General features: G+C 37.9%; 1 protein-coding gene and 1 long non-coding RNA gene across 3 annotated transcripts in view; both read right to left on the reverse strand.

The window, feature by feature from the left end:
* The window catches only part of LOC118223069, a 69,008-nt gene extending 64,356 nt beyond the window's left edge, over nt 1-4,652 (reverse strand). For both annotated transcript variants that reach the window (XR_004764391.1, XR_004764390.1), the window contains exon 1: nt 4,405-4,652. This is a non-coding gene — a long non-coding RNA (uncharacterized LOC118223069). The remainder of the gene's footprint in view (nt 1-4,404) is intronic.
* Nucleotides 4,653-7,555: 2,903 nt separating this feature from the next.
* dlx2a (distal-less homeobox 2a) lies at nt 7,556-9,972 on the reverse strand. The gene is made up of 3 exons (XM_035408391.1): nt 9,346-9,972; nt 8,865-9,049; nt 7,556-8,498 (listed from the first exon to the last, which is right to left on the reverse strand). Exons 1-3 carry the CDS (start codon nt 9,662-9,664, stop codon nt 8,169-8,171), a joined length of 834 nt encoding a protein of 277 aa, XP_035264282.1. The 5' UTR covers nt 9,665-9,972; the 3' UTR covers nt 7,556-8,168.
* Nucleotides 9,973-10,397: the final 425 nt, after the last annotated feature.

The raw sequence follows: 10,397 nt of genomic DNA on the forward strand, positions 1-10,397 counted from the left end.
TATATTTTTATATATATATGTGACTTTTTATTTTTGTATCACAATCTTAATATGGCGACTGTTACCTTTACTGAAACCTCTTTCACCAACACAGAATAGTTTATACTGTCATTGATTTGGATGGCATTGTAATTCCCACAACTAACAGTCTAGTGCTTGTTTCTTTTGATTTTCATTTAGCCGCTATGAGCTCGTTTTTCCACTTACATGACTTCAAAAAAGAAATCCTGTTTCCATGGCTGAATAGCAGAGCGTGGTGTGTGTTAAGTGAATAATTGTGCAAGAAGCAGGTGCTGCAAGAAAAGTGCTGCAAGAAAAGGGCTGCGGAGGCTTGTCGGGGGTGTGTGTGTGTTTTGTAAGGGGGCGGCGGGGGGGGGGGGGGGGTGGAATGTAGATCTGTAAAACTGAGGCATTCAAAAGGGCTCTTGTTTTGGGTCGATGGTTTAACTGCGCTTTTCTAGCAAATTTTTAAGGAGTGGTGAACATACCCAAACAGAACGTATAAACAAAACGTACCTTAAACATTCATGAGCAATTTATATCAGCTAAATTTCCCTACAAATGCGAACACATTCCCAACGCTTATATTTATTTGTGGGAAAGAATCCATTGTCCCCAGAAAGCTATTCATTTGTGGAACAATATTGCGGTTTGGGACTATAGCCCAAGTATAACACATCCAGAAAAACCCAGACCGCAGTATTCACAGAATTCATGCGTTTTTGTCTGTCGTATCAATTGGCGAAATCAAAGGTAGGCCTCCTAATAGTGTACGAAATGTAGGTCCACTGTTATGACAACGCAATGTTTTTGTCATGGTTTCATAATCGTTAATTTATTGTATTTGAAATGATTGATTTGTGTACATTTAAAAATATACACATCTCATTTATTCCTTAAACGATTATTTATTTCTAAGAGCCTGGTTTGCTGTATGAAGGCTACCCTTTACAAATAAGTGGGTGTGAGGCTATTGGTAATTTCTTTGACCAATTTGACACGCATCTTGTGTGGCCCAGATATATTTTTTTAAACTCTCATGGGCGAGAACAGGAAACGTAAAAACATGTTCTTAGGAAAACTGATAGCTTTCACCACGATTGACTTCAGGCCACATGTTAGCCTCTGAAATCAAGTAGGCCTGCTTGCTGGTCATAATTATTTACTCCCGAATCAGAAAATTATCAGCCTACACAAGGGGTGTCCAGTGTTATCCAAAAAAGGCCGGTGTGGGTGAAGGTTTTTGTTTTAGCCAAGCAATAACACACCCGATTTTGTGTATCAAGGTATTGATTGCAGACCATATGATTAGTTAATTATTTGAATCAGGTGCCGTACTGCTGGGCTAAAATAAAAACCCGCACCCACACTGGCCCTTTTCGGGTAACATTGGACACCCCATCCCTAGACGTAAACATAAAAATAAAGAACCTTTCAACGCCAACGTCTACCTTTCACTTTTTATAGTGTCCGCGTATTTTTGTATTTATATGTCAAATTAGTGTTCTTTTACAATGCACGTTTGCTTCTTTTTATTTTCGAACGGTCTTAGATATTATAAAAAATAAAGCAACAGGCCTACAGCTATCATGTTTGTTGTCGAATTAAATATTTGAAAGAAAATCATTTTATAATAAGTCCATGCGATTTTTTAAAGTAGGAGAGAGTTGCCATGAATGTAACTGTCTTTGGATTTTGCTCATTTACGCAGAAAATATATAGGCCTATCCTAGCAGGCTAGCGCTATGAAATTTTACTTCAAACAGCTTTGACATGTTAGTAGTGCTAGGACGTTTTAATTAAATTCATAACTTAATCGAGTCGGATACAAGTTAAACTAAAGTACACGCAGTCCGATGTTACATGCATGCCACTCAGTCGGCATGCTTGTATCAGATGTGTGGAATAATTGTAACAGTAACTGAAAACGTCCTATAATGTTCTATAATGTGCGCACGGTTTTTTTTTTTTTTTTTTTTGCACACACAAATGTTAATGTCAAGGAAACACGTGTTCAACGGTAACGTGAGACCAGTCACATCCTCACATCCACATCCTGTGAAGCATGGAGCTTTATTCGTGAAAAAAAGACAAGCAAAATACAAGCAAATTCGTAACTTACCGTGAAGTGAATTGTGGTAACGTCCAAATCGATAAGTAAAGCTGCGTTTGTTTGTTTCTTAATACCCGGGTAAGCTTTTCTAAATGCCTGTGACCAGGTGGCTTTTGCATTAATAATCACTTGGAGCATCCAGGACATGAGGCTATGTCAACTCAGAAAACAAATTATCTGAACACATTTAACATTAAACACTGAACCAACGTTGATAAAATTTGGGTAAAATTTATTTCTTTAGCCTAATAAATATTAAACACCATTTAAAATGCCTACGGTCTCCCGAAATGGACTCTACATGTAAATGGTTTTAAATACCATCTAGTGCCCCTAATCACCAAACCCGAAGCCCTCTCTATGACCTCCCTGGGTACCAACCCACTCGTTTTCTGTAAACATATAACAGCAAAAAGCACATTGTTTGTTATACGGCATAACTCTGACAGCTGTTAACGGGGACATAATGTTTTTTTGGTCACCTAGCACCCACTTCCCTCGAGAATAAATTCTGAAAACCATAAAAATTCTTCAAGGACATATAATCTTTTAAATGATTTGATCAATTGTAAATACAAATAAAGCATTATAGCCAAAAATTAACCCCGGAACAGATTATTCACTTTTTTAAAAAATAGTAAAAAAAAAAAAAAAAAAAAATAGGTTATCACGTTCCTTTGAAGACTGAATCGCACGCCTACAAACCTGAAATGGCTATGTTAGCCACACTGTACAATAAGTTATCGACCGTGTTAAATTTATCAAGCGTTACATTAATGGCGACTCTCCCCTATATTTTTGGCCAAACTATTTCTGTACAACAGAACACTAGTCGGTAGGCTACTTGGGCTATTTTTAATGAATCGTTTTAATTAAATATGAATCATTAATTCTTTTGATATTTAATTAATAAATAGTTCAAGATGACGAGCCTGTTTTTGAAGGACGTTGGTAGGCTCTCATTAGTGCGTTTAAAAACAGGCTCAATTTTAGGATATATCTGTAAATAAAAAACTGATTTAACTTTTTCTTAAATATGTGGCACCCGGCTCTTAACAGAGAAAAAAACAAATTACCTTTTTATCCAAAATTCTCTCTCTCTCTCTCTCTCTCTCTCTCTCTCTCTCTCTCTCCTCTCTCCTCTCTCTCTCTCTCTCTCTCTCTCTCTCTCTCTCTCTCTCTCTCTCTCTCTCTCTCTCTCTCTCTCAAAGACTCCAAAGTGCGCGTGCAGCTGCGCACCCGAGAGGGTCAGCGTTTTTTCACTGTATTCTCCTCCTGATTACAAGCCGAACCCATCAAACGCAACATAATTACAGTAATTTCGGGTTTATTTATTCTAATGCAGTTTCCCATCTCTGGGGTAATTATGAACATTTTTTTTCGCACAGGGAATCTTTTTGCATTAACAAAAGAGATAGCACACTGAAAGACAAATTTGCTGCGCATTGAAAAAAGCAGTAAAATAGGTGAGCTGCCATCTCTCCGCTGTTCTCTTATATTTAAGCCCCGGCAAATTGCTTGCAGGTGTATGCTGTGGGATTGTCAATAGGAAGAGGGTTCAAAATTAGCAATGGCACAATGTTAGAGTAATGAAGGCAGCGCAGACGAAATTACGGTACAAGAGCATATTTTTCTACCCCCTACTTCCATTTCTATTCCATAGAAAATCCTTTCTTCCAGAATCAAAAAGGACCGTTACATCTTCCGGATAATTGCCCAGTACTCACCTGAAATTATAATTTCTTATTAGAACATCCGTATAGTTATCACAACACGGTAATTTAACGGTAAGGCAGATTTTTGTTGTAGATACAAACATTTTACCATTAAAATAGTAATAATTCTTAAATTCTGCAAGGTAACACTTATTCCTAGCAAGGTTTTAGTTTCCCATGCCGGCTCATATTACAATGTGGACATAGTTCGATCTTTGCGATAGAACAAATATCGTTTTGCAAGTCGGACAGTGATTCAATTTCCAATATATATTCAGGCTATTATTTTGTTAACAAACTCTGACACGTATGATCGTTAAATAATTATATCATAAAATCAAACAAAATATGCAATATACCTTTCATCTATGCCTACTGATTGTGTCCATATACAGTAATAGTCTATATAGTTTACCGTTTAATAATTTGATTCATATACATTTCAAGACGCACTGAGTTATGCATCACTGCATATATAATAAATCTACACCCTGTCACACCCACATACAACTTGCACTAACCTAAAACATGTCAACTGCATTACATAGCAAATAAAATAGGAAACAGTGTCCTTACCTTAATCTCTGTAAGTGAACCAGGACAGCTCTCTCCTATGACCAGGAACCAGATCTAGACGGTATTTTGTGAGGAAGTTTAAGGAAAAGTATATCCCAAAGCTTAGCATGGCTGAGCGCTTCATTCCCACAAACTGTTTCACATGCAGCGCTAAGTGTTAGAACAGCACTGTTCACAATATGACTGAACATTTCGGCTATATTGGCGCTTTTTATATCTGATGGAAAAAATTGCACATTATTAGCATAAATGTTTACTCTTCATTACGCTGATGACATTGTGCACTCGAGATCTTGGTAATCTTTGGGAAAATTATGAGTAATTTTTAAAAATTTAAAGCAGCAGTTACCATGCAATTCAGGCTAATTCTGTGTAGGCTCCAAACGGATATAATTATCGAGGAGTCAAGATGTTATGCTAAAAACTATGCATTGATATTCCCATTTATTATGTACATACAAGTTTGACAATGTTGATGCTTGAAATAGCTGGAAATTGTCTTGCGCAAAATTACAGTCCATATTAGGACATCTAAAATTGCGAAGAATTATATAGTAATTGCAGGCTTTCAGATCGGAAAGCCAGAATGCTCAAACTAGAGCAAATGTGGGTAAAATTACAGATCGCAGTATAAATTAGGGAAAGGGGTATGGCATTTTTCAAGTTGTCTACAGGATTCCGGAAGTGTCTAAAGCCACATCACGACTAATCTGTCAATGGGTAATGTAGATAGCTTGCAAAATCAGATCAAAATTATTATATTAATTTGCTTTTTATGCATTTTCATATCTGTGCACAATGACTGTTTAACACAATAGTGGATAATTACTTGGTGTGGTGTTCTACTTACTTTATTGTTCAATTGATACTTCACTTGTTAAGCCAAGACGAAAGTTGCCAGGAAATTGATGCTGGAAATAAAATAAGCTCCATGGAGCAAACCAAGTTTGTCAATTCAAGCAATCTCGGAGCCGTTGAGAAACTTTGCATACAGGCTATTTGACACACATTATAGATTGCATGTTTGGAACTAAGAACAGGTACGCGCCTTTTGAAAATACTTTTAACTTAGATTCTTTTTCACATAGGCTACAGAATTCCACATTCCATCCAGATGTGTCCAGAGAGACTTGTCAGATCTAAACGTACTTTATTAATGTCGAGGCTACAGCAACATTACGCGAGCATGCATTCTCTAATGTGTGTCAAATATAAGCTCTGAAGTTCAAGCGATACACCCCAATTGGTTTAATATTTGACATGTTTCATATTGTTTTATGGTCTCGTGTCTTATTTCATATTCGGGCTTCCAGAGGGACTTCGAAATATTAAGATCAGCACTATGACAGCCCCAGGGTGGAATGTTATGTCTTGTGATGCGGCAATCACTGGAAGTAGTTTCAGTATGTGAAAAGGTCCTGCTCCATTGCAGATTATGATCACAAAAAATTAAATAAATACAATTTAAGAATGAAATAAATTAAGCAATATTTTTTTTTGCAATTGGCATATTAAAGAGTAGCCTATGTAGTTAGCTCGCCATATAGCCGTTTAAATACATTTAATGCCCTACTATATCAGAATATCTTATCTTGTGGATTTCCATCGTGGAAATCTCTCCCCACTAATGTTGTATTTTCTGAAATTATTGGGAAATGAATGTTGGATAATATAGTTAATATGTCGCAGTAATGCAAAACCACCGTTTGTCCATTCACAAACCGATAGAAAAAAAACGTTCGAATACAGCGTTATATTTAAAAAAAATATTTGCAAAACCAGGATCATGTGCAAACGTGTATACTAGCCAACTATCTGAGCGGCTAACGTCGTTATATTTTGTTATTTCAATTCAGCCTAATCTGTGGTCACACACCGCCTCGACCAAATCAATTTTGTTGGATAAAATATAGGCTACCAGCTTTTTAAAACGATGGCACCCGTAACGTCTTTGCAGGAGTACCCGACATCTTACAATTCGTTGCAGGCTACATAATCCCGAAATACACGTTTCCGGTTTTATCAAACCTCTCTAAATTCAAGGCACTTTCCTACGATGTTTCCTGCTTCCAAATGGAATAATATTAATTATAACATTTCTTCAGCAGAGACCTTTAAAAGACAGCCGTCTTGTGCTGTTTGGCCGGACTGGAAGTTGTGAGAAAATTTTCCATTCGTTCTTTTGCTCGGGACAGTTTTCAGCCTCTTTTTCGTCTGAGCAAAGTTAGAAAACATCTTAGGAGAGGCGCTTTGACTCCAGAGAGTCTGACGGGCTTAGCCCAGCCTAACTCTCTTGTCTTCGCTTTCGCATGCCAAGGCGTGTCGCGTGCCTTCAACTATTCTTTCTCATATTGTGCCTCAGGTTCTCTGTCCCGGGTCTGTAAACCATCTCGTCTGAATCACAAACTGCAAACATCACCAGATAAAAGTATCTTTTTAATGTTTATATTAAACATACAAACAGCGCTCTAAAAGCAAGGTTATGAAATCAGTCATACGAAGGTGAATCATGGCACGTAGACTCAGTTTTCTTCTATAACATTCAAGCTAGTAACACATCTAAAACAGTCTTTCAATGACGTTATTTGAATTGAAAAATTGTCTGTGTAAAACATTTTAAAATGGCGCGGCAGATTCCCAGTCATGTCTGCGGGAATTTTGATACAAATTCAACTGGCGCCAGTGCGATGGCTTTAAATCAGACTTCATGATTTATAAAAGGAAACAAATTATTTCAAGTACATTCGAAAGACCCAGATCGATTGGCAGGCAGATTGTTCTCTTTAAAACAGCAGCACGTAAATACTGTTAAAATGATAGGCTTACTGCCTATCGACGACCAATGAAATAAGCATAAAATGCATAGCCATAGCAAACCATCCGTCCGTATTAAATTCAAAGGTATGTTCTCTGAATAGAAGTAAATCTTATCCAAGAACATGGTTGTTTTATTTAAATAGTTTTACTAATATGGAAGCAACACCGCAAATGTTAATCCCATAATAAATAAAGACAATACTTTTCTAAAAATGCTACACAAAAGTGTAATCAGCAGCTCAGGGGTTTAAACGCATTTACTCCTAAAATTAAACACAAGATGGATGATTTCATAAACATAATCAGGGACGAAATTCCAGAGGGCAGAATATTGTGGGGGGTTTTTTTTTTTTAAAGGAAAAATTCTCATTCTATACAAAAGAAATCTAATCTGCACAATTTACCTTATATACAGAACAAGTCTAAACAAATATAGCCTATAGGCCTAGTTTGTGAAAACTTCTGATACATTTAAAACGTTTAGAATAAACAAAATTGAGGTCATTTCCAAAAGGCACCAATACAGCTTCAAAGTGTGCTACATCTTTATTGATACAGTTCTTCGATAAAACAAATTGCCTGCAGACATGTCAAGAAAAAATTTGTGAATTAAAACACTCTTGTTCCTTTGGATACCAGTGGTATTTAAAACTGTATTTCTGTTCATATTTGCATCCTCTAAACAAATAAATAAATACCAAAAAATAATTTAACATGTGTCGATTCTTCCGGAACACGTTACTATGCCACCTGCATACAATCTATAGCCTACATAAAATGGCAGATCAGAATTAGGCTGGAAACTGTCAGGTACATCACGTTTATCGCAGCTGCACGTTCTCAGTTTAGGCTGTCCCCAAAGCATTTGCTTACATATTTCACGTCCTCGTGAAAAAAGTTCAGTTATATGCTATTTTCTAGCACTCTTTCTTAAAGTGTGACCAGGGTTAAAATATTGGTCCCGCGCTCATGGCAGAGCTGTGATTGTGTTGTAGAAGCGGGCTAGGCTGTAGATGCGTTGCAGAGTTCGTGGACGAATACCAAGAATAATTAGCTAAAAACGAAGGGGTAGTTGTATTAGGAGGGCTGTTGCTTTGAGCCAAGCTAGCGTTTACGGTATTCATTCTTTGATTCTGAGGAAAGTCCCAGGCGGTTGTCGCTGGTGGAGAGTTGCACGGGGGTGACTCGCTGGAGGCCACATGTTGCTCCGGAGGAATTTCTCCACTTTTCCATAACTTCTTGAACTTTGAACGACGGTTCTGAAACCATATTTTCACCTGTAACGCAATGAATACATTCATAGTTAAACAGCCCATAGCTCAACAAATCTAGACTCAAGCAGCCTCACGGAAATTCGCACATCCGAGATGCTGCTTGCTTCGACTATCCAAGAGGAGAAAAATGCGACCACATATTGCTCCCTCGATTATTGCTTATTGACACAAGTAGGCTAGCCTATATTTCCCAGGTGATGCTCAAATAAGAACAATTACGACCAACACAAACAGTTAATTTTGATTCTGTAGCTGAATACCTACACTTTCATATTTCTGAAACTGATGGAGAGGCGATTGCAGTCACCGACTGTTACATGAGTCACGGTTAGCCTACATAACAAAGGTTTTGTGTAATGCTGTGCATACCTGGGTTTGTGTGAGGCCCAGTGAGGCCGCCAGCTCGGCTCTTTCGGGTAAAGCCAGGTACTGCGTCTTTTGGAACCGTCTCTGAAGAGCCGCCAGTTGAAAGCTGGAGTAAATTGTTCGAGGTTTCCTAACTTTCTTTGGCTTGCCGTTGACCATACGGATTTCAGGTTCACTTTCTTCTTTCTCTGTGAGATTTAAATGGAAGCAGATATAATATAGACTAGGTGCACTCTCAGAAATAAAGCAGAAGCTAATTAAAAAGTTCTTCTGGTATGTTACGGGAACTTCACAGAACTATCGACTAGCCTACTCTGTTACACTTCATTAGACTGTTTCTTCGAACAGCCTACAAAATGATGGTTCCTAGAAATAGGCTAGAGAACGATAAAAAAAAAAAAAAAACATCAAAACACATTAATGTATTCTACGTTTCTCATTACGGACAGGATATTGCACATGATTTTAATTTTATTATTTTTACCTGCGTCCGCGGGGGTTGGCGACGAGCTTAAAGGATAAGAGCCATATGTGCCATAAGGAGTATTGAAACCGAGGTCGTAAGGTTTGGTATTGTACTGAACATTGGTAATACCACCTGTGTGGTACTGATAAGGACCGAGCTGTCCATAGGGAGACCCCGTACAGTGTCCAGACTGTTGGTTGTTGTAGTAGCTGCTGTCCGTCGCTGTCGATACTGGCAAAGTTGGAGATTCCTGCGATTTGTGCAAGCTGTGGTAATTGTTCGAGGTAATCTGGTTCGAATGCATATCTGTCGCAAGGCTGTCAAAAACTCCGGTCATTGTATTAGGATAAAGAAGTTGTAAAAAAATATTTGTGCAAGCGTCAATCTCTCTGTGTAAGGCAGTTATATTTTTGAAAAGCAGTACTATTACAAACTCTCGGTTGAAACAAACACGATTTCGCCGGTTAAGGTTGTTCTGAAACTAGATCGCATCCTGTCTATCAACGAACCAGCCAATACGACTTTCCCAGCCAGAGTCTGTGATTGTCTGCTGCCAAAGATGCGGCCGGGCGGGCATTTATCCAGTGTCACGTGAAGAGGCAGAACTAGTTGGTGTGCGGTAGCCAATGAACAGATGTTATGGAAGAGTTCTTTAGGATAGATCTATATTTAATTTTTTAGAGCACAGTTCAATCGATTTTAGTCTCGTCTATTTTTCGAAATGAATTGCATTGTAAAGCGGTTGTTGTACATTCAGATAGACCTTCAATGTTTAACTGGAAAAAATCTCAGCGAAAGATGTTAATGCACATAGCTAAATAAGGTTAGACTAGCCTACGTCATGACTATCATGATGCCATATTTTGCCTGTGTAATTTTTACAAGTCAGTCTGCAAACGATCGATATTGTAACTATAATTCGTACGTTTCGTATTTGAATCATCTAAATAAGATAAATGTTTTATCTCATAGTCCGTAACACTGGACACCCAACCGCGGACACTGTTGTCACGGTGCGCCATCTATCGGCGCTAAATAGGCGTCACCCTAGTAACCAGACAGACTAATCA

Source organism: Anguilla anguilla, chromosome 3, assembly GCF_013347855.1.
Source record: "Anguilla anguilla isolate fAngAng1 chromosome 3, fAngAng1.pri, whole genome shotgun sequence".
NCBI lineage: Eukaryota > Metazoa > Chordata > Actinopteri > Anguilliformes > Anguillidae > Anguilla > Anguilla anguilla.

Excerpts from the sequence above, each read along its gene's own strand:
- dlx2a (XM_035408391.1), bottom strand. The coding sequence starts at position 9,664 with ATGACCGGAGTTTTTGACAGCCTTGCGACAGATATGCATTCGAACCAG. Across the intron at positions 9,050-9,345 it reads GCCAACCCCCGCGGACGCAG|AGAAAGAAGAAAGTGAACCT; the intron begins GTAAAAATAATA and ends TAAATCTCACAG. Across the intron at positions 8,499-8,864 it reads TGGGCCTCACACAAACCCAG|GTGAAAATATGGTTTCAGAA; the intron begins GTATGCACAGCA and ends ATTGCGTTACAG.